General features: G+C 38.4%; 1 protein-coding gene across 3 annotated transcripts in view; it reads right to left on the bottom strand.

The window, feature by feature from the left end:
• Positions 1-25,858, bottom strand: part of ADGRD2 (adhesion G protein-coupled receptor D2) — a 1,709,855-nt gene that overhangs the window by 1,189,519 nt on the left and 494,478 nt on the right. For all 3 annotated transcript variants that reach the window (XM_044058541.1, XM_044058538.1, XM_044058539.1), the window contains exon 8: positions 12,787-13,062. In XM_044058541.1, coding sequence (XP_043914476.1) covers positions 12,787-13,062 — 276 coding nt within the window. The remainder of the gene's footprint in view (positions 1-12,786; positions 13,063-25,858) is intronic.

Below are 25,858 nucleotides of genomic sequence, written 5' to 3' on the forward strand. Positions count from 1 at the left end.
CTACAGTAACATTGTAGAAATTGTCTTATGTTTACTGACAGTTAATTCTCAAATAAACTGATATGGTATGTGAAAGATGTATATACACAATGTCACTGGAGGCAAAGCTCTCAGAATGCCCATATCCATCAAGCTGGTAACTGAGATAGTGGGAAAGTTCATATCAATGGCAAAAGAACCATTTTGTTGATTAGACAGTTAGAGTGAGAATATAAAGCAATGTCAGGTGTATCCAGTTTGCAGCTCTGGGGACAATGCGTGACACTGTAAACTAGTTGTCCTGTGTGCAACTAAGTATTGAAGAAATTTCAGTTGTGTTTTTACAAGAAATATGTCACTCAAGGTGTCTGTCTATACAGGGCACTGCAAACACTTGGGAAACTAATAAGTAGACCCTGAAAATGTAAGGATGAAGTATTTTAACAGATATTCTGAAGTTAGTAATAAATCAAGCAGTACTTACTGAAAACAAAGAATTAGCGTGTCAAGAATGATGAAAAGAGGGGAGTCCCATGAATGGCTTACAGCATGGCTACTACTAGTACCGGTCTCATCACAGCTACACTCTGCTGGAATACAATGTTCCTTTGCTTCTTCTCTCACCAGTAGCAAAACATTAGAATCAATCCCAAGAAGAGAAGTAGGCCACAGCCTGTTTGGTGACCACAGTCTTGTCCCAGATGATGTAAGGTTCTGTAGGCTTGTCACAGTCTTTTCCTGGTAGATTCCTTGAATAGCAACCAAGCCAATCAGGAACATCAAGCACAGACACTCACTGCCCAATCAGAAACAGTCAGGAATCAATGCACTCTGTTTCGTCTTTCACCAGGAGCAGAATATAAACACAAATTCCAAGCTGTCACCTGTGAAGCAGTTATTAGTCTTTCCGGTGATCAGCAGTCTCCAGGAAATAATGTCCTTATGCTACTTCTGTCACCAGGAGAAAACAGAAGCACTTATTCCAAGATGACTACTGAGAGGTAGAATGTGGACTCTCCAATAATTGGTGGTCTTGCAATAAATATTGTAGATTTCAAAGATAAGATGGAAAAAGATGGGTTAATATCCTAAGCACTGTAGAGTGCACTAAGCAGTTAGATATGAAAGGGGGTAACTTAAGCTTTAGCTGTCTAAGTGGAGAGCTACTAATTTTAAAAGAGAAAGATAGACTGAGAGGGGTGAGCACTTTGTATTCTGGTTATATGGAATACAGTGGGATGGTCAATAAATTTAAATAGTTAAAGGGGAGTGATTTCACAAAATGATAATTTTGTGCTTACTCACAACAGCCAATGAAAGGGGAGGGGGAAGGAAATATGCAGTCAAATTGCTATAAGTGGAAGGTAACTAGAAAGTTAAGTTTAAGAACACAACAGCACCAGGGTGGGAGGGTGAGAAAAAATTCTGTGTGACTCACAAGAGACACAGCTGTGGTCTCTTTCCTAGTTTTAATATGCAATTAATCACAGAATACAAGTAAAACACACTGTAAAGAAAACAATTCACAAAATACAAAATAGAATAAGGCAACAAAGTAATACAAAATACAAGAAAGCAAAACTAAATTAACCCTTCCCTCACAACAAGTTGCAGCAGAGTTTGGGTGAGCTTTTCCAGTAAAGCTTTGAAATGTTCTATTTTGTCCCTTAAATAGAAAGTTTTGTTCCCAGCTCCACCCTCAGTTCACAGATAATTGACATTAATTGACATGTTCTATCTTCTGTGTGATTTATTAATTGGCCTGCTCTAACCTCTGTGTGACTCACAAGAGGCACAGCTGTAGTATCTTTCCTAGTTTTAATATGCCACTAAAAGCAGAATACAAGTAAAACAATGTAAAGAAAACAAATCATAACATACAAAATAGAATAAGGCAATAAAGTAATATAAAATGAAAGAAAGCAAAAGCAAACTAAGCTTTTACCAACAGTAAGTTGTAGTTGAATCTGGGTGAGCTTTTCCAGGAAAGCTTTGCAATGTTATATTTTGCCCCTTAAATAAAAAGTTTAGTTCCTAGCTCCTCCCTCAGTTCACCAATAATTAACCTTAACTGACCTGTTCTATCTTCTGTGTGATTCCTTAATTGACCTGTTCTAATTATTGCTTGACTCACAAGAGGCACAGCTGTGGTCTTTTTCCTAATTTAAATTTTTTTTTTTTTTTTGGGGGGGGGGGGCTTTTCATGCCTGCTATACATTTCTATTAGTGCGTGCAAGATCTTATCTGCAAATGCTGTATATGATAGTTTATTTTTTTGAGCAAGCTCGGGTCTATATTATATTGTCAAAATGGCATTACAGCGAATATAAATTCATAAATACAGTCAATGGTATACATTTAAAATTTCGAGGGAAGGATCGACGACCATGGGCTGTCAAATTATGGTTGGCTGACCCATGTTGCCAATCCTTCCACTGTGCTTCGTCTGGTTCAGCAAATGCACAATACATTCGCACAGATTGTAACTAGAGATCGCGGTACAGTGAGGTTCGGGAAATTTAGCCCTTTCCCCACTGTAGTGCAATCTCAGAGTTGTAATTAGGGTTGCCAACCATCCAGAATTAGTCCGGACTGCCCAGAATTAAGGGACACTGTCCGGAAGAACGGAAAATGCCTGTGTTGTCTGGAAAAAATGGTGCACTGTCTGTGTGCACATTTTTGTTTAGTTTAAAAAAAATACATTTTTTTTTTTTATGGGCGTTCTTCTTTAAGAACGCCTTTTGCGTCTGGGTGCAGATGACGAAAACAGTGTCTTTGCGACTGTTTACATCTGCTACTCTACTCACTGTCTTCCTGCGTGCAGAATTTGAATTGTAAAGAACAGAAGACGTATGCTGAAAAGCCCAGCCCCCAGGCAAAGTACGAGTCCGGACTCCGGCTGTCTGAATTTTCTCCAATTCAACACTGCGGCAGCGGCACATGTAAGTTCCATTTTCTTTTTTTCCCCTCAGCTCAGAACATCTGGTGTTCCTGCTAGGTTTCACTCATGTGGTGACCCACAGCTTCCTCCCTCCCCACAAGACGAGTGAGACAGTCAGCATGGCCACACACACTTCTATGCTCCTCTGCCAGCTCCTACAGGTGCCCAAGTTGCCTTTATACCATCATGCTGGTCTTTCAGTCACAGATATTAAGGTAAAATTGCTAAACCTGGCATATGACTGATAGCGTGACTGTAGATCTAAAATCATTCCTGTACTCAAAGTCATACTGTGTTGTATTTTAATGGGACAGGGGCCAAGATTTGTCAATTCACTGTAGCCTTCTGAATAAGTGCAAGAAAACCCTTCAGACCCGATTAATTGTTTCATATTTCTGTCACGTTCTAACTTCTGACTGGAGGTGAAGTACTGGTTGAAGTAAAGAAAAAAAAATGCTGCAGCTCTGAAGCCCCTGTGAAAAGATGTTTCTCTTCATGTGTCAGAAGTTTTCTGCATTCAGCTGAAAATGAACGCATGCATAGTAACTTATTACCACCCATACCTCTTGGTGTTTTTTTTTTTTTTACTAAAAATTGTGTGACACACATGGTCAAATACTTATATATACTTACAATATTTGCAAAAGTATAGAAAAAGAGAGACGCTGACAGCTGCAAAAATCCAACAAGGCCTTTACTAGTGCAAAAACACAAGCGCTTTCACAAAATGAGCTTCCTCAGGTGTACATCAAGCACTAATGAGACACACCTATATATACACAGTACCATCCACATGATGCAAAACAATCAACTTCCTGCTTAAAAAAATTTTAACATGTATATAAGAAATACGTATAAAAATATATACACATAAATAAAACCTAAACAGTAAACATAAATATAAATATAAACATAATTTAATATACATTAAATACTAAAATAAACACTTTAAAATCATCTTTTTAGTGGCCTCATTTTTAACCTAGGTTTTAGGGGAATGCATTCATTAAGACCATGCCCTTCCGTACTTCTCAACCTGGTAATCCAAATAGCTTCTAGATTCTCAGTCCTATTATACATATCACCCTGTCTAATACTCTCATGCAGCAACCCAATCACTCTAAAACCAAAAACATGAGATACATCTGTACTAGGTACACGTTTAGAAAGTGCATTAGTTGTACTGAGTTTCCTGATGTTATAAACATGCTCCCTAATCCAATCCCTAAGATGCCTATCCGTCTTACCAACATAAAATTTGGCACAGGTCCTACAGCTAGCAAGATAAACAACATGTTTACTATCACAGGTGCCAGAAACTTTAAAAATGTAATTTCTACCCTGGTCAGGGTGAGTAAATGATGACCCACTATCTATATAGCTACACCAATTGCAATTCCCACACTGTTGAGTGCCAGTGCAAACACTTTGTAACCTATCCTCCTTCGGATAGCAAAGTCTCCTTTTAATAGATCTGTCATTTCTAAAACTGATCCTAGGAGTATCATCAATTATACCTGATACTTCACTGTCCATCAATAACACCTGCCAGTGTTTCCTAATAATATTAATATACCTATCCACATCAGAAGTGTATTTCAGAGAGACTTTCAGATTGGCCTGAGTTGAGATCTTATCTGAACTTTCAGAAGGTTGTTTCTTCATGGAGAAATAAGGTCTGGCTCTATCACTCCGTTTACACGTAGCTCTAGGCACTTGTTCAGACAAGGTCCTATCATCATACCCTCTTTCTTTCAAGAAGCTTTTAACTCTATCCACTTCACTTTCAAAATCTTCTTCCCTCACATTTAGTCTTGAGGCCCTCATGACCTGATTTGCCACAACATTTCTAAATATATGGGGGGGATGCGCACTGTCACAATGTAAAAGATGGTCAACATGACAACTCTTCCTGTACTGTTTGGTATATACATTCCCTTCCGGGTCTCTCAGTACTGCTACATCTAAAAAATCTAAACCTTCATAAGATATCTTATGTGTGAATTGCAAATAATCTGTAGACTTGTTAACATGCAGCAAAAATCTGGACAAACACTCCTCATCTCCCTCCCACAAAATAAAAACATCGTCTACAAATCTACGATAAAACAAAACATGCTCACCAAAAGGGCCCTTAAAGATATAACGGTCCTCCCAAACTGCCATAACTGCATTGGCGTAGCTGTTGGCACAAGAAGTGCCCATAGCTACGCCATTGCACTGTCTAAACATCTGGTTACCAAACAAAAATATATTGTGTTCAAGCACCATTCTCAATAAATTTACCAATAAAGTGACTATCTCATTACTATACTGTGTATAGCTCTCTAAAAATTGTTGAACAGCTGTCACACCCATGTCATTAGGTATCACAGTAAATAGAGAAACTACATCTAAAGTAATGAAAGAAGCCTGACAATCAGTGTGTGTGGATAAAAAATCATACAAATCTCCAAGAAAATGCTCAGTGTCCCTGAGTATATGCTGTGTCTTATTCAGGATAGGTCTGAGGTGCTTCTCTATAAATATAGAAATAGATTCAGTGCACCACCCTCTACCTGAGACGATGGGTCTCATAGGTGGATCCAGGGTGGATTTATGCACCCTAGGTAAACCTTGCAACACCGGTATAAGTGGTTTCATAGTAAGAAAATACTCAAATAATTTCTTATCTATCAATCGTTGTTCAAAAAAACGCCTCACACCATTCGCTACTTCATCTATATGTGCAGCAACCTGCGTCAAATTTAATTCTTCATAAAACAACCTGTCCCTCAGACTCTCTAGCATCCTAGCCTCATACCAATCTCTGTCAAGTACTACAATAAGCCTACCTTTATCTGCTGGTCTAAAAACAAGCCGTCGATCATTCTCCAACTCCCTCAAGGCTATATTCTCCTGCCTGGTTAGAGTGAATCTCCTCTTCCTGGATTGTATATCAGGACTCATACATGTATCATAAATATCCCTTATACACAATTTCTCAAATGCATTAATTATCGAATTATTATTAGGGATAAAAGAACTCGGTTTCGAAAACATGTTCAGTCGCTTATCAATATCACTATTCTTATACATTAATTTTAAACTCAAATTTCTAGTAAAAGTCTTAATATCCATGATCACATCTACAAAACATGAATAGCTGGTGGGTATAAACGAAAGACCTTTCTTCAATACTGCCAGCTGATAGTCATTCAAAAAATACTTGATAAATTCAAAACTAATCCTTCTTCGCATTTGAGAATGCTTTCTTTATACTTATCTGCCCTGTCGAGGCATTGTCCCATTTCCGCTTGCCTCGATACTTACTCCTGTCTCTCGAATGTTCTCTCCTCACATTGTTCGAGTTCTCCTTCATGGGTAGAGGGAACTCTATGTTGTATCGTCGTAAAAAACTCTCCGACACCATAGGGGGATCAGTAGAATCAAGTCTGTCCCTATCTACTTGCGCCGTCGTAGTAACAAACTTTTTTCTGGTGTTCAACTCTCCAGGAATAAGACCTGCAAATGCAGAGGCACTCGCATCTCCCTGTTGATCTCCAGACGTCAACTGTACTTCCGCCCCATCAGAAGCAGCCGATGCTACTTCCGCCGTCGTAGCAGTGCTCTGTAAACTGTGTCCCTCACGGCCACGCTCTTCCCTCAGCCAAGTGAAGATGTTCCCAACATGGAAATTGGCTCTATCTCTGGAAATTTTCTCAATTTTCACTTTTTGGAGTTTATTCTCATAGAGAGTAAGTGAGTTCAGGATGTCTTCTACATAAAAATCTAAGACATCTCTAGGATATTGTTTAAGCAACTCACCATATACATTATTAATAGAACCAGTTAAGTTCAGCATTTCTCTCTCTGCTGCTGTTTACTGTGATACCTAATGACATGGGTGTGACAGCTGTTCAACAATTTTTAGAGAGCTATACACAGTATAGTAATGAGATAGTCACTTTATTGGTAAATTTATTGAGAATGGTGCTTGAACACAATATATATTTGTTTGGTAACCAGATGTTTAGACAGTGCAATGGCGTAGCTATGGGCACTTTTTGTGCCAACAGCTACGCCAATGCAGTTATGGCAGTTTGGGAGGACCGTTATATCTTTAAGGGCCCTTTTAGTGAGCATGTTTTGTTTTATCGTAGATTTGTAGACAATGTTTTTATTTTGTGGGAGGGAGATGAGGAGTGTTTGTCCAGATTTTTGCTGCATGTTAACAAGTCTACAGATTATTTGCAATTCACACATAAGATATCTTATGAAGGTTTAGATTTTTTAGATGAAGCAGTACTGAGAGACCCGGAAGGGAATGTATATACTAAACAGTACAGGAAGAGTTGTCATGTTAACCATCTTTTACATCGTGACAGTGCGCATCCCCCCCATATATTTGGAAATGTTGTGGCAAATCAGGTCATGAGGGCTTCAAGACTAAATGTGAGAGAAGAAGATTTTGAAAGTGAAGTGGATAGAGTTAAAAGCTTCTTGAAAGAAAGAGGGTATGATGATAGGACCTTGTCTGAACAAGTACCTAGAGCTACGTGTAAACAGAGTGATAGAGCCAGACCTTATTTCTCCATGAAGAAACAACCTTCTGAAAGTTCAGATAAGATCTCAACTCAGGCCAATCTGAGAGTCTCTCTGAAATACACTTCTGATGTGGATAGGTATATTAATTTTATTAGGAAACACTGGCAGGTGTTATTGACAGACAGTGAAGTATCAGGTATAATTGATGATACCCCTAGGATCAGTTTTAGAAATGACAGATCTATTAAAAGGAGACTTTGCTATCTGAAGGAGGATAGGTTACAAAGTGTTTGCACTGGCACTCAACAGTGTGGGAATTGCAATTGGTGTAGCTATATAGATAGTGGGTCATCATTTACTCACCCTGACCAGGGTAGAAATTACATTTTTAAAGTTTCTGGCACCTGTGATAGTAAACATGTTGTTTATCTTGCTAGCTGTAGGACCTGTGCCAAATTTTATGTTGGTAAGACGGATAGGCATCTTAGGGATCGGATTAGGGAGCATGTTTATAACATCAGGAAACTCAGTACAACTAATGCACTTTCTAAACATGTATCTAGTACAGATGTATCTCATGTTTTTGGTTTTAGAGTGATTGGGTTGCTGCATGAGAGTATTAGACAGGGTGATATGTATAACAGGACTGAGAATCTAGAAGCTATTTGGATTACCAGGTTGAGAAGTACGGAAGGGCATGGTCTTAATGAATGCATTCCCCTAAAACCTAGGTTGAAAATGAGGCCACTAAAAAGATGATTTTAAAGTGTTTATTTTAGTATTTAATGTATATTAAATGATGTTTATATTTATATTTATGTTTACTGTTTAGGTTTTATTTATGTGTATATATTTTTATACGTATTTCTTATATACATGTTAAAAATTTTTTAAGCAGGAAGTTGATTGTTTTGCATCATGTGATTTGTACTGTGTATATATAGGTGTGTCTTATTAGTGCTTGATGTACACCTGAGGAAGCTCATTTTGTGAAAGCGCTTGTGTTTTTGCACTAGTAAAGGCCTTGTTGGATTTTTGCAGCTGTCAGCGTCTCTCTTTTTCTGTGGTTTTTACATTTATCCTGTATTTGAGACATTTTGTGTGGATTCTACTGGCAATATTTCTTGTTCTTAATTTGCAAAAGTATGTTTACATATTTCCTGAGCTAGGGTGGTGACTGAATGTATATGACAGACAGCAAATGAGTGTTATTCTGTTTTACAAGTCAGAGGTGGAGGACCTCACTTTTGTGTGTCTATGTCTGTTGAGCTGCAGTCCTGAGAGTATGTCCTCCTATGAACCTGTTTTCAGTTTGCCATCCATTTCCTATTGCAATATTACCGGCAGCTTACCATTAACGTAACATAGGCAATCAATTCTTCAAGGCAGCATGCATTGATTTGTAGATGAAACACTGAAATATACAATTGTTTGCTAGCAGCAACTTTTCATTAGTTGCAGATCTCTTTGTTTAATGTGGAATTAAGATGATGTTTTACTTCTGCACTGCAGAGATTGTGCATATTGATTGATATTGGTGGATTTTAATGACATAAGTATGAGTGGCCATTTATGGTTGAAATGTTCTGAATTGGGCAGTTTTGTCATTATTGGCTCGTGTTTTGTTTCAGTATCAGTCTTAAAGTTGTGATGGCTGCTAATTCTAGTCTGCTAGCTTTTATTATGTATTAAAATTTAATACAATCAGGAAGGTGAATCAAAGAACTTTTTGCTTGGCTTTAAAAATGTGTGCAAGGGGGCTATGATTTGAAAAAACCCAAAGGTAAACTTAATCCACCACTGGCCAGCCAGATTCATTTTCTTTGAATGTATGTTTCAATACTGTTTCAGTGAATGTGAGTTTTAAAGGCAAAGAAGTATTAAAGCTATGTCTGTTTATGAGAGACTGTATTGCTTGTTTAGCAAATGGCTATTAGTGTTTGTGCTGTAAAATTCGAAATAAAAGTTTTACATTAAATACAAGTATTTGTGATCATTGTAGAAGTAAAGCCAAAAACAGTATGAACACAGAGTTTTGAACAGTATTTATGGCAAGTGGGGAGAAATGGAGAGATAGCCAAGTAATGGGACACTGGAATGGCTGTATGTGTGTGTGTGTGTGGGGGGGGGGGTACTGCATGCGTGGGGGGGGGTGCACGTGTGGGGGGTACCGCATTTTGCTTTCATGTACATGTCCAGAATTTTTGACATGAAAAGTTGGCAACCCTAGTTGTAATATACAATATGCAGGGGGTGTGCAGGTGGGCTTGCCCCCTGCAATATCATGGGACTATGTTAAATGTTCGATCATCCAAAATGTTGAACGTTACATGGTTGAGACCAAATGTTCAACATTTGGATGTTCGAACATAAAAAAAAAGAAAACACAGAAAAAAACACTTTAACAGTGTAGGCAGGGGGGAAAGCCCCCTTGCACCCCCCCTTACCCCCCCGCCCACTTAAATATACCAACTCCAAAACCGCACTTCAGTGCAGGAAAGGGAAATTCTCCCTATCTGCACCGTACAGTGCCGTTGAAAGTCTATCTTTGAGCACTCAAAATTTTGAACGTTTGGTCTCGACCATGTAACGTTCGAAACTTTTTGCGTTTGAAGATTTGACAGGTACCCAATATCATCACTGCATGTCTTGTACTGTGTAAGACTGGATTCTACGAATGTCGAGAAAAGTCGAATTCGCATTTAGACATGTGTTTGCAACATTCTGACCTCCTCGACATTCCGTGTTGAACATTTCAGTCGACATTTCAGGTAAGGCGGGTCTTTTATGTGTCAACTATATAATAGTAAAGATATATATATATATATATATATATATATATATATATATACACACTAGTCTATATATATATATATATATATATATAGATATATATATATATATATATATATATATATATATATATATATATATATATATATATATATATATATATATATATATATATATATATATATATATATAGAGAGAGAGAGAGTATATATATATATATATATATATATATATATATATATACATATATATATATATATATATATATATATATATATATATATATATACGTATATGGATCTAGGACATTTCACCAAAAGCACATTTCACCGAAAGTCAAATTATTCTGCACTTTTCACCAAAAGCTCAATTCACCGAAAACACAATTCACTGAAATACATTTCACCGAAAGTTGTATATGGCCTTGTCCCCACTGTAGTGTGACCCTGGAGTTAGTATATATAGTAGGAGGTGTAGCCCCCCCCCCCACATATTTTAAATGTTTTGAACTATATACACGCATACTTGCAATTGCAATATATTATTCTTATCCAAACATGAGATATACTTAAAATATGTGGGGGGCTACGCCCCCACACCCCCCCTACTATATATACTAACTCCAAGGTCACACTACAGAGGGGGCAAGGCCATATATAACTTTTGGTGAAATGTGTTTCGGTGAATTGTGTTTTCGGTGAATTGTGCTTGCGGTGGTTTGTGTTCGGTCATTTGAGTTTCGGTGAAATGTGCTTTCGATTAAATGTCCTAGATCCATATATTTAGATGGTTCTACCTGACATAATCGAAACCACACAACACCGACAACCACATCACCGACACCACATATTCGACAGTCCATAAACACGAAACCACACATAACCGACAACGAAATAACCGACGGTACACAAACACGAAACCCCATACACTGCACACACCACAATAACAATTAAAAACAAAACACATCCCCATTCCACAAACCACACACACAACACAAGCACACCAAAATCCTTACAAGCCCACACTAAACCTTACCCTAACCCTAAGGTCCGTCACTATCGCACACTTACCTACCCGCTCCCTAACCCTAACTCACTTAACCCGCCCCTATCGCTCCCTAACCCTAACTCACTTAACCCACCCCTATCGCTCCCTAACCCTAACTCACTTAACCCACCCCTATCCCTCCCTAACCCTAACTCACTTAACCCACCCCTATCGCCCCCTAACCCTAACCCACTTAACCCACCCCTATCCCCACAGCCCGGCAATCTCCACACTTACCTGCCTCGCACCCTAACGTCCGTCACTACCGGATACTCACACAGCCTTTCCCCATGTCGGCATCCTCGGCGTTGGTGTTGTCATCCGTCGTGTCGGTCTTCTGCATTGTCGATGTTCTGCAACCCGCGATTCGCGTCGGTCTTCTTCGTGGTCTTCTGGAGCTCAATTCCGCTGTCGGTCTTCTGCGCTGTCGACGAAGTCAGGTAGAACCATATATATATATATATATATATATATATATATATATATATATATATATATATATATATATAGAGAGAGAGAGAGAGGCAGTATGCGTACATATATATATATATATATATATATATATATATATATATATATATATATATTTTATATATATATATATATATATATATATATATACAGCTAGTAAATGTTATAGACATTCTGCTTACAATAAAACATATTTGTAAGCACTGCTCATCATATCTGAGAAAACATTATGACTCGACCTAGCAATCATTTTTATGTACTAAAAACAGTTTATAACACTGTATTCAATTAATGATGTTCTTTAGCAGATTGATCAGATATAAAACAGAACCGAGAGAAGCACAGTTCACTATCCTGACTTAGTTTTGTCTAGTTTTAAATGAAAAGGGCAACAGTCCAAATACATTTCCATTCATTTAGTTTCCATTTGCTCAAGTAAAGCATTATTCATCAAGCTTTCTAACATTTCTATTTTTTTTACTTTTTTGAGCTTTTGGGAATCCATTACTAGTGGCTACTGTAAACCTTTGTAGGCTGTATATGCCCAATTCTCATAACAAACAGAAGCCTGCTTTATAAATGTTCTGGTGTATATGACTTCAAATAAAGTGTCCCACTTACCACTTCGAAATATGATGAAGGACCTTATGTTACAATTTATGCTGCAATTACAAACAGGGAATAGGATGTAAAGTATATCAATTTTGTAAGATATTTACAAAGTAACAAGCAAAGTTTTAAATATGGCCATCTAAACAACACCTTTGCCAGTATTTGAACTTGGAACTATTTTACAGATTAGTGCATTAAAGTTTAGACCATTTTGCTTTCTCAGTGACTAAAAGATGTGTGCTTTGTGCTTCACATGTGTGCTTCGTGCTTCACGTTGTTCAACTGATTTTTGATATGCAGAAATCTATTAGTATACCATTATGTCTGGATTACTAAAACTACCAGCTCAACTTTGAGCAAATTCATTACCACTTTTATGGAAAACCATATTTTCATTTACATGTATATAATATTACCTGATTAATGTCAGCCCATATGCTAGCATGCTGTTCTTCAAAAATAGCGTCGGCTACATTGATAAAGTAGTAGCTGAGGTTCTGTAGAGCCTGTGGATTTTCATGGTCTTTGGTGCCAATATCTGCCACATTTCGTAAAAACTGCATTACACTCAGCAGGTCTCCTGACTCCATGGTGATATTTCTTTCTTTTAATGCTGTTTGGGTAGCCTTCAAAACATCAACTGCTTCAGATATGTTAAGCTTTTCTGTGCTCATAAACACATTTCCTGTAGCCTTCATGTGAAAAAATACATTATTCATAAAATGTTTTATTCATATATTTGAAGCAGAAGTTTCACACAGTTAATGTTATTCACACTTATACCAGTACATATAAGGCAGCATTTCCAATACAAATCTCAAACTGATGCAGAGCTGAGCATTATTCCACTGAGAACAGTCTCTGTTGCAAAAACCACCTGAAAATATAAAGACCTTTCTTTATCTGCACATTGATCATCATGATTATCTTGCACTGGATCTATCACAATTGGTCATTGCAGCTGGTAATGCAAGAAGTAAATCAATAATTGTATCCAGAAGGTGTACTCAGTAACCAGCACCATTAACCACATTTGTTTCCATGCTGCAGTCAAACAGATTTCAGAACAATCTATGCTCAGCGCTCTAAACTTGTAGTCAGTCCTAGGATTTTGAACTCCAGATAAGCAAACAAAGGCAGTTGAACATCCTACTAAGCAACCATTCATAAACCATCAACAGATAATCAAAAGCAATATATTAAAAGAAAGCAAGGTAGTGCCAGAGAGTCTGTAATAATGTAGGTTAAAGAAGACTTTCTGTGACTATTAGATGCAGTTTAGTGGACAGCATAACACACATAGCAGACTTTCTCCCTCTTTGTTTTTGTATTATTGGTTTGAATCTCACAAAGTTCGTTTTTTTTTTCCATTTTTGGTATTACATGGAGCCATGGACCCATTCAATAAAATTACTGGAGTACTGGGACATTGACTTTATTTTGCTTGTCTTGAGACTTTGACTTTCTGAGTGACATTTTGTGCTAGGCTTATGCATATACTTCCTTACTTACTGGAGGACAAGGTACTTATACATTATTATTTTTTATTTTTGTGTTTATTTCTTGTTTGTGGTAGGATAGGGTGCTTATTTCTGTGATTGCCTTCCCTCACTGTTCCATTGATGAGATTTTCAACATTTGATTAGTGTGCTATTTGACTGTATTTGCTCACCTAAATGCCATTCGACCACACATGCTTCAATTTGAAGTTAGGTTGCCTTATGCTCACTGTAACATGCTAAACCAAGGTCCTGAAGCTCACATAAATAAAGATAATTCTATGAAGGGACTTCTGTGGGCCCATATTTCATATAATGCAAATGAAGAGTCATGCACATTCATGGGGTAGTGCATATATAAGCTTAATTCTAAAAGAGCAGTTATCCTCTGTACAACAAATTCCTGTAAAAATATTGATTGATATTCTGTATAAACCCCTGTAGTGTTAATGCTAGGCAACAATCATCCTGCCCCAACAAAGTTAATGTGGCATAAGATTCAGATATAAGCCAGTGTGAGCTACACACTGCAAAACAACAGTGGGGCTATATAGGGGATGCCTGGTCCTTTTTTCTTTATTTTCTCCCTACTACTGAGAAATATTTCTACCTTCCCCCTCAACTGGTGAAAACAAGATGAAATTTCCTTGTATTAACTTTTGGTAGTAGGGTAAATGCTCCATGCACACCCCCTTAGCATGTCATGTTTCCACAAGTACATGTTACTACCTTGTTTGTAGAAGCTGTCCTGACCCTGCCTATATTGTTCCAGTTCCCATCCATTGGAACACATGATATTATTACTGTGCTCTAGTCCAAAGGTGCTGTTTCCGTTTTTCTACCAACATACTTTACAGTACAATGTCGTGTTCCTGATGTCTACACAAAGTCATATTTCGTAACATAATCTTCTCATTGTCATAAATGGCATGCTAGTCACAGAACACTCACAGCTATTGTACAGTCGGGCTACTAGCTTGTCTGTGTGCTCTGCTGCACAGACAGCTTTGCAGCATGCCACAGCCTGAGTTCTCAACTCAGCAAATCTCAACTTATACATAGCATAGATAATGTGATTAATTTACTTTAAATAGTGTGTAAATTAATTTTATATGCTTGGTATTTTGAGACCAGTTGAGATCTGTAACTGTGGAGAGTTTATGCCTGTATGCCAAGCAGACAGTACTCAAATATCCCAATATTCTTACTTGGTCTTCTTTTGGAGTGCAGCCTTTAGTCCAATCCATCAGCTGTCTGGGATATTTAAATATATAAGAAGTCTATTATTTTTTTCTAGTCAATCAGTGGGGGTTAAATCCTTTACAAAAAAAAAAAAAAAGAGAAAAGAAAAGACCTGCCCTTCCTCAGAAAGTACAAAGTGTACGTCTGGGAACTGTTCTTCTGGGTTTCTTTGACTTAGAATGAATTTATAAAGCAAAAGGCTAAAAGTAATGGACTTAATATACTTATAACATTTGTTTTATATAGGTTTCTCTACAAAAATGTTAACAAATATTAAGCATGTTATTCCTTGCAACATGGGTTTCCTGTCAGTTGTGTGAAAGACATTTTTCTGAATCAGGTCTCACTGAAAAAAGTGGTCAAAACTGCATTCAGTGACAAAAAATAAAACTCTGATTAAAGACCTTTTAACATTTTTACATCTAGTAAGCATGAAAATTACCTCAATAAAGTACTAGAACTAAAACAGAAAGTAATAACATTCTTAAGGATCATTTCAATCATCCAAATAATGACAGTAATAGTTACCATAAAAACACTAGATTTTATTAATTAAAGTAACTAACAGCAAACTGTCATAGTGCAACTAGATGGAAAAATATGATAAAGGGGTGAAGCAAGTTTTAGAGCTCTGCATAACTACATTTAAATACAGGAAAATTATTATTAGGGTTTTTTTGCCATAACTTATCAATAATAAGCTTGTCTTTGTTATTTTCAACGTTGGTGGAAATATTCAAAAATTTTCCTGTCAGTACTATCTGGACACTATTTTAACAAATGAAGATGAACTGCTCCATGCACTAAGAAATCTGTAAAGCAAATAGCCTCATGTAGTGACACAGCCCCAGGATCAGAAGGGTATCACAAATCTTGGCAAACAGGCAAAAATCTAACTCACAAATCATTTTCAGGCACCACAAGTATTTATTTAGACAAATACCAATAGAAGAGATAAAGCCCCTAGTACTTGGGACTTCTTCAGAAACCTGATTACAAAGTACAGTTTCAGTTCTCAGTTTATAATATCAACAAACACAATAAACAAAAATCACAATCTAAAGTTGGTAAGAATTAGTAAGAATTAGACCAATAACAAATGATTTCTGTTTACAGTCTTTACTGAATAAGTCACTGATTTATTCAAGTTTAACAAGTTACGAATGCATTTCTAACACAGTCTCATATTAAATTTTATAGGTAAATAGTTCTTGTTTTATAACTTAAATAATTGCTTCAAATGTTTGTTTTCATTTATTTGTTTATTTCCTTTTAAATTGCTAGGTTGCAAGACAGTTTATGGGGTACATTGTGTTCATCAGCTTGTTCCTTGTGTTGATTTTTTTATCTGTACTCTTAGAGGTGACATGACTGATTTGTGCAATCTGTTCATAAAGATGAGAGGGGACTTGTCCTGTTTTTTAAGATTTATAAGACAAGTGTGAGTGTTACATGGATTTGTAATGTTGTTTCTCTCTCTCTCTCCTCTTTTTTTCTCCTTACTAGTGTAGCTACTAGCTTCAGTATCATAGAGCTATTGGTAGCAGAAGGGGAGGGGAGGAGAAGAGAGAGAGAGAGTGAAGGAAGTAATAAAAAGGAAAAAAAAGTGCTTGTTTCATCTTGATCACTAAAACTGAAGAGATTTTACTTAGAAAATGTCTGCACTCACCTGGAGATGTCTTGCTTGCTGCTTTTGTATTTGTTTTCTCCTCTTAGCTGTAGACTGTGCAAGGTTCTTTCTGATTTGTAATGCATTTTGCAGGAAGCTGTAAGTTCATAGGTTCATAGTTGTGTACTAGGCTAATGGTCCTGGAGCCTTTACAAGCCTAGCCCATAGGATTACCCTGGCATCATGCCACCCGACCTTAGTTACCCGTGCCTCTGTGGAGTAGAGCCACTGGAGTGATACCCGGGGTTGAATTTTCTATTTCCCATCCACTCATCAAGATTTCTCTTGAAGAGGGCCAGTGAGGTGCTCTGTTTGACATGTATGGGAAGTCTATTCCATAGCATGGGCAGTCTCTGGGTTATGAACCTGTTGACTGTGGTGTGAAGTTGAGGCCTCTGGAGCGTGGTATGTGGAGGGATTGGGATTTCTTTAGATGTAGCCTTTCTAACAGAGCTGGGTCAGACATGGCTTTCTAAATCAAGCAGATATCGCCTCTAAGTAGATGATATGAGACAGAGAATAGTTGGAGTTTTTTGAGTCTGTCCATATAGGACAAGTAATTAAGGCCTAAGATCCTCTTTGTGAGGTACTTTTGCAGCCTCTTCAGTTGTTGCAGGTGTCTAGTGAGGTACATGCCAAATGGGGCATTGTATTCAATGACTGGCCTAATGAGGGAAGAGTAGAGGGAGACAATGACCTCTTTCTTCCTGGATGCAAAACCCTTAGCAATGAGATGTGCCACACAGAAGGACTTTCTGACCACAGTAGCAATGTGGTGGTCAAAAGAGAGGTTGCTGTCAACCTATGTTCCCAGATCTCTTATAATGCCTTCTGTTTTCAGTGGACTACCATCAATGTGGTAATTCATGGGAACCGTGTTTTTCCCAAAGGGGATGATGACACATTTTTTAGCATTGAGCTTAAGGCCATGGTTCTGACACCAGTCATTGGTCTCAGTGAGACCTTTCTGTAGGATGTCAACATCACTTGAGGAGTTAATAATAGCTCCTAACTTGCAATTGTCTGTGAACTTTGTCAGCCAGAATCCCTTCATGTTGGCCTGGACTTCAGAGAAGTAGATACCAAACAGGAGAGGACCCAGGACCGAACCCTGTGGGACTTCACTCATGACTGGTTGGCAGTCCGACTTGGAGTCAACTACTTTCACACTGTGGGTTCTATCTGTGAGCCAGTTTGCAACCCACCTAGTGAGATAGGGGTTGATGCCTAGCTTAGTGAGTTTTTCTATGATTCCTGAGTGGGGAACGGTATCAAAGGCTTTGGCCAGATCAAGGTAGGCTGTATGAACCGACTTGCCTTCATCCACAGCTCTGGTGACTGACTCAAAGAAGTTGACCAGGTTGAGCAGGCATGATCTACGCTTCACAAAACCAAACTGTGTGGGATTCAGAGTTTGGAGATTCTCTATATCCTTGTTTATTAGGTCCATGATGATGCATTCCATAGCTTTGCATATCAGACTCATCAGGCTAATGGGGCGATAGCTCCCAGGGTCTGTAGTTGCTCCACCTTTGTGGAGAGGGATGACTGTAGCAGTGCTCCATTCATTAGGGACAAAGCCTGAGGTGAGGCTGTGATTGAACAAGGCACACAGGTGAGGTGCCAGTTCACTCTGTAGTTCATTTAGAACACAGCCAAGAATATTGTCAGGTCCCACAGAAGCTGTACTCTTGGCCTTGGACTGTGCTGTTTTTACCTGTGCAGCAGTAATACTGAGTGCCTTGCAATCTACTGGTATTGTGATTGGTCCTTTGGTGGGGGAGAGAGTGGTAAAGTTGGTACTGAATCTGTCAGCCAGTATATTGGCAATATCTGTTGGCTCGGTATAGGAGGTACCATTGTGCAATAGCTCAGAGCAAATCTGGGTATTGCTGTGGAGATTGTTTACATAACTATAGAAGGCCTTGTGGTTGTCTTTACTATCTGTTGCAGTTCTGTTTTCATAGCTAGCTTTAGAGGATTTGATGAGGGATCTCAACTTTTTGTTGAGGCTGATAAGGGAGTTTTTTCAGTCTTGGGACTTCACCTTATTCTGCATCAGTTTCCTCCATTGTTGTAGAGTTTGTTTATGACAGGGGACCACCAGATTGGCTTCCTTTTTTTGGAGGAGAGCATCTTGGTTCTATTGGGTATGGCGAGATCCATGCATTTGTGTACGTGTTTGTACAGTGCACTGGTATATGTTTTGGCGGTCATGCAACTATTCTCCATTTGCATGAGTGCTGTGTAGTTAGCCACCTCTGTTTTTAGGAGCCCAAAGTTAGCTTTGGAAAAGTTTTTCATGGTGGTTACCTTTGCAGGGTGGGTGGGAGAGACGTGGATTTCCAAGGTGATTAGTTTGTGGTCAGATCTAACCAGGGAGGAGTTGACTATTGGTGTAGAGCAACTGTTTCCCATGTTAATAATGACCAGCTCAAGAATGTTGCTACCTCTAGTGGGGGTAAGAACGAGTTGGTCCAGGGCATTGGAATTAATGAATTCCAGGAAATGTTGGGCAAGTGTATTGGTACATGAGTAGTTTTCCTAGTTAATGGAGGGGTAGTTGAAGTTGCCCAGTATGACAGTGTTAGGTTGGACCCTAATATTCTCCAGGGTGGGAACCTGGAGTGTAAGTCTTGGGACATGGTTGGGGATCTATAGCAAGCTACAACCTGAATCGCTGTCTTACCCAATGTTAGCTGCACCTGAAGTAGCTCTGATGCATTATGTTGGGCCACCAGTCTGGAGGTGTGTGCATCCTTTATGAATATGGAAACACCACCACCTTTGGAGCTTCAGTCCAAGTTCTGGGGCCGAAAGGTGTGGAATGAGTTATAGCCTGGTAGTGCAGTGGTGCTTTCTGCTGCCTTGCACCAGGTCTCTGTTACAGCACAAATGTTGATGTTCTCCATTTTAAGGAGTGCTTTGAGTGAGTGCATTTTGAGATTTAGACTTCTAGCGTTGAGCAGCATGACCCTCAGATTTCATTTGTTTGTAGCTGTTTTGGTGGTAATTTTGTCTTTGGAACACCACATAAAAAAGGCACTATAGGGGTGGCAAGAGCCTTTGCCAGTATCCGGAAGCCCAGGGGTGACAGATACAGGCCATCTCTGGCAAAGCATCGAGGTCTGTCAATCATGTCAGACAGATACTGGATCCCCTTAGAAGGACACCAGAAACTTAGCCAATTGTTGAAATCGATCATTTTCTGATTCTACTGTGGTATCATTCTGGGTGATGGTAGGAGGTTGCTCAGGGCTAGGGTCATACCCGCCTGGGCTTCATAATCCAAGACCTCCTCCATGTGTTTTTTTATGTAGTCCAGGGAGGTACATCTCAGGTCATTCACACCCACATGTACCATTTCAGCACAGTCATAATTGTACCTGTTGTTGAGGGACCTGAGTGCTTGCGTTATGTGGCAGATCCTGGCACCTGACGGGCAGCTGATTGTTACTTTCTCCTTATTCAGCCTAGTGAGTGGGACATCAGTGTGCCTCACTATCGAGTCACCTATGACTAGTGTGTTGGGCATGCTGTTTTGCCTTAGGGGCTTTAGTTGAGTGGCACACAGTTTAGGAGAGTTATGTGTCTCGTGATTAGTGCTGTGTTGTGGTGGTCAAGTGAGTCTCTGCCTTGGAGGTCTCTGCTGTTTGGGTATATTTTTATTGAGAGCCTCTGCGAAGGTGGGTGTGTGGTCTGTGTTTTTATGTGAAGGCAGTGCTGGTGTGTGTTCTGGAGGGCTATGTGTTCAATGTGGTGTGGTGCAAGTATTGACCTTCTCCTCTTGACCAGCTATTTTGGTCTTGGCTGGAGAATGCATGGCTTCCAGTTTGGATATATAAGTACATCTCTCATAAGTCTGAGTGTTGGGAAGTAAGAGGAGAGGGTTGTCAGTGTACATGAGGCAGTTGCTACATTGCCTCAGGCTGCCAAAGTTCACCAAGTTAATAGGAGAAAGCACAGGGAACTGACTTTTAGACATCCCTGGAGGGTTGGACATTAATAATAAGTACTGGAGCTGTTTCCTTGTAGATCATTAAGTGCTGGTAGCACTTTTGTGTGGTACAATAATTGCTACAAGACGTCTGGTAAAATGCTAGACTAATAAGTAGTAAAAGTGCAGGAGAGGAGACAACTAGCAGATCTAAGGGAAAAATTGAAGAGCAGACTTTTTGGCACAGCTCAGAAGCTTATAAACAGTCCTGGATACAGCAAATCTGTATCTGGACTAGACTAGTTCCAGGAAAGGTGGGAAACAAGTGCAAATGTGGGCTTTTAAACCAGAAAGTTGAAATTGATGGAAAAACTGCCCAAACGGCCAATAAACTTAAATTTCTGGGCCAGTAACCACTCCTCTTGTGGTCGATAGGCTACCTAGTGCTTATCACTCCCACTGATAAGCTAGAAGGCTTCTCTCCAACACAAAAAGGCTTGGGGGCTCAGAAGCTTATGAACAGTCCTGGATACAGCAATCTGTATCTGGACTAGACTAGTTACAGGAAAGGCGGGAAAGCAAGTGCAAACGTGGGCTTTTAAACCAGAAAGTTGAAAGAGATGGAAAAAACTGCCCAAACAGCCAAAGAACTACAATTTCTGGGCCAGAAAACACTCCTCCTATGGTAGATAGGCTACCTAGTGCTTACCCTGCCACTAATAAGCTAGAAGGCTTCCCTCAAACACAGGAAGGCTTGGAGGGGGCTCAGAAGCTTACAAACCATCCTGGATACAGCAAGTCTCTATCTGAACTAGACTAGTTACAGGAAAGGTGGGAAACAAGGGCAAACGCAGGCTTTTAAATTAGAAAGTCGAAAGAGATGGAAAAACTGCCCAAATGGCCAATAAACTACAATTTCTGGGCCAGAAACAACTCCACTTGTGGTAGATAGGCTACCTAGTGCTTACCACTCCCACTGATAAGCTAGAAGGCTTCCCTCTAACACAGAAAGGCTTAGGGGCCTCAGAAGCTTACAAATAGTCCTAGATACAGCAAATATATATCTGAACTAGACTAGTTACAGGAAAGGCAGAAAACAAGCTTGGACATTTTTTTTTTTTTTTTTTTTTTTTTGTGGAGAGGGGAGAGGGAGGGAACAGAGCAGATTAAAATGCTATAGGAGATGTCCTTCCCAAGTGCTGTTTCTGTACACAGCAGAGAAGATGGGACTAGTAGGAGTGTCTGAAATCAAAATATGACCTCACTGTACTCAGTTGAGTGAGCAAATGAGATGGGCCTAGGAGGAGTGTCCAAAAACAGATTTACAGCAGGGGCGAGCAATTCCAAAGCCACCAAGATTAACACCGCAATAGGAACAGGGAGGGGGGAGACTAACTGCAAATAAATAGAGAGCACAATATTCAATGAAATAAATATCTACAAATATCTAATCTTAAATAAGTTCAGAGAAAAGTATACTTAAATCAGCTTGTGTCAGTTGATTTTTGCAGGCAAATCTCAGCAGCCAACAACTCAGAAGATGAGTAAAAATGATTGTGCTTCCATTTTAGTAGTTCTTCTTGTGTAAAGTGGACCAGGATCACTTCCTTTCCCCCTATAAAGGAGCACTCTTAGGAACATAAATAGGCACTAATTTAAGAAATTTAAACCTGACATATACAAGAAACAGGGATATAAGGTATTTTAATTTAAAATGTTTTTATGGGTTCCCTATTAGAAGACTGAAGACACATTCTTTCGAATGCGTCTTGGTTGAACTCAAAAGCCTGAAACGGCAAAATATCAAAGCGGCTTTTAAGCAAATTCTTTCCCTGGGAAAGAATTTGCTTGGCCACTTTGTTACTTTGCCATTTTCGGCACTGTAGTATGGTCTCGGAGTTGGTATATTTAAGTAGGGGGGTGGGGGTGAAGCCCCCCTACTTAATGTAAATTTTTAAACTGTTTTATTTATTTATTTATTTTTTTTGTTGGAACAGCATTTTTTTTCCCTAGGAAAAAAATTGCTGTTCTGACAGTTCGAAATGGCAAGTTTTCGCTTACATATGGTCAATTAATCACCGTTAATTTTTTTAAGTGTTCAGTGATCTAATATAGACCCTTTTTATGGATAGGGGTTTATGTGTGATGGACCTGTATGGGGAATGTTTGAAAATTTACCCTATTATAGTTTTCTTAGTATGGGTAATGGGAATTCATAGAGTGTTTGAAATTAAATTTGCTGAATTGATGCTTTATTCTGTTTCTTTGGGATGTGGAAATTTTAATTTGCTTAGACAAGGATTGTTGGTTTTGCTGTTTAAACCTGGGAGTTTGCTGACTTACAGTTGCAGAGCTGGTGATCAAAAGTGTGTCTGATGTTTTTTTTTAAATGCTTGTTTGTGAAGGACATTGTTTCCCAGTTACTACATGAAGGGCATCTGCTAACTATGAACTCTGTTGAAGAACAACAATATGACTATGTGATCTGATTAAGTCCTTTGAGTGGTTGTGCATGAATACTAAAGGTTATTGAATGATATTAGACTAAAATGGGGTGATGCTTGTATGTAAAATAAAATGTTAATGCTTGGCATGGAAGCACTTGCTAGTTTAGAGGTAGAATGCTACTTATTAAATTGTATTACAGTTATGGTGACAAGGGAAGGAGAGATGTCCATGTGTTTGAGAATGTGAGATTCCCTCTATATTACAGGGTATGAGTGGTCCCCTTCTATGGCTTTTTTGGCACTTCGCACATGTTGTAAAGTGCATTTCTGCACACAATTCCATGTTTTTGCTTGTGAATTGATGCAGATAGCTGCTTAAATATGTTTTCTGCCATGGAAATTTTAACAAGATATACCTTGCTCTCATAACATTGTTATACACTTAAAATCAGTGTACCCTTGTAAGAATAAACAACGGTTGCTAAACAAGGATTGTAGTAGAATCAGACATTGAATTTGGGACAAGAAGGCAGGTTCTTTTTATTACTGCTTGAAGCCAAACTTAAACCCAGTTAATTAACAGCAAGTTGAGAATTCATGATGCAGCTATCATGTAATGTAAATGTACTTATATGGTGGAGAGGAGTACTAATATGGTGTTTCAACTATTAGAGTGTTTTTGCAGCATAATGTGTTGATTACATTTGTTTTCTTCCTTTAATTATGCTGATCTCTGAAGTTCAACTTCCAGAAGGTCTATATTAGATCACTGAATGCTTATATTATTATACAATGACTGGACATTAGCATTCAAAAATGAGCACATTGACCGGCCAGCCCAACCAGCGTACCCATTGTAAATCCAAGTATATCCCAACAGGAAAAAGTCCAGTCGTCCGGACTTTTTCCCATTAGTATAGCTCATATTTTTGTTTTTTTACTTTTTTTTAATACAAAATGAAAACGGAAAACATTTTATGTTTGGGAGATGGCACAGACAGAAATAAAAGAATCAGGAACATTCTACAAACGTACCTGATTATCATTTTATTTTGTCTGCTCCGACTCTCCCTAACATAAAAAGTCTCCCGGGTTTTTTTTTTTTTATTGATTTTAACAAAGAGGAAGAAGCAACGGAGATCTTCCTTTCTTCATTGCTACCTCTTCACAGCCCTGATGTACTGCGTAAGCATTGGAGCACAAGTCCCATACGCATGTGCAGTACATCAAAACAAGGCCACCAGCCGCAGAAGAACAGTAATGAGCTGTTATACAAAGACATTATTTAAGAAAAGTAAGTATTTATTTTTCTTAAATAATGTCATTGTATAATAGCAATAACCGACTCCATGGTTGTGGTATACTGAAATTTACCCATGGTTGGCTTTATTTAATCACTCGGGCTTCGCCCTCATGATTAAGCCACACCAGCCATGGGTAAATCTTCAATATACTACACCAACATCATCGGTTATTGCTATATTATACAATGACTGGCCATTAGCATTCAAAAACAAACACGCTGACTGGCCAGCCCAACCAGCGTGCCCATTGTGATTCTGAGAATATACAAACAGGAAAAGGTCTGGTCACCCGGACTTTTCCCCGTTAGTATATCTCATATATATATATATATATATATATATATATATATATATATATATTTTTTTTTTTTAATACCAAACACAACCAAAGACATTTTATGTTTGGGAGATGGCACAGACAGAAATAAAAGGATAATCAGGTGCGTTCTACAAAACTTAAACAATTTATCTGATTATTCTTTTATTTTTGTCTGTCCTGACTCTCCCTAACATAAAAAGTCTCCCAGGTTCTTTTTTTTTTTTTATGATTATAACAAAGAAGAAGAAGCAACTGAAATCTTCCTTTCTCTGTTGCTACCTCTTCACAGCCCTGATGTATTATGTAAGCATGGGAGCAGAAGTCCTATAAGCATGTGCAGTAAACCAAAAAAAGCCCCAGGATACCAAACAAACATGGAAGGGCAGCACGGAGGCATTATACAAAGACATTATTTAAGAAAAGTTAAGTATATGTTTCCTAAATAATGTCATTGTATAACAGCAATAACCGACTCCGTGGTTGTTGTATATTGAAATTTACCCATGGTTGGCTTTATTTAATCACTCTGGCTTCACTCTCATGATTAAACCACGCCAACCGTGGATAAATCTTCAAAATACCACACTGACATCGTCGGTTATTGCTATAATAAACACACAAATGCATTTGACTTGCCTGATTTTCTCATCTAATGTCCAATTTGTTGTCAGCACTAATGATGGTGTCTATCTGTGTCTAACACACACACACACACACACACACACACACACACACACACACAATAAAACAGCTTTACACTTCATCTAAATGAGCATTGCAGATAAATTCAGGAGGTTCATATTCCAATCACTTAAAAACTATATGAATTGATAGCTTTGTGCTTTCCTTTGGATCTCAATCCTACTCATAGGCAATGTTTTGCATATGTTGTTACCACAAATCTCATTTAATTTCCATGTATTTTAAATAAATAAGTGATGCAATACATGAGAGCTTATTATATCGGTAGGGGAAGGTAGTAAAGTGAGTTAGTCTCACTTATAAGTGCATTGTTTCCTATGTGTGGTATACTCATAAGAAATTAAGGGAAAATGTTTTCTCCCTTTCTGT

This window comes from Protopterus annectens, chromosome 16.part0 (genome assembly GCF_019279795.1).
Source record: "Protopterus annectens isolate FY-2018-M chromosome 16.part0, PAN1.0, whole genome shotgun sequence".
In the NCBI taxonomy this organism is placed as follows: domain Eukaryota; kingdom Metazoa; phylum Chordata; order Ceratodontiformes; family Protopteridae; genus Protopterus; species Protopterus annectens.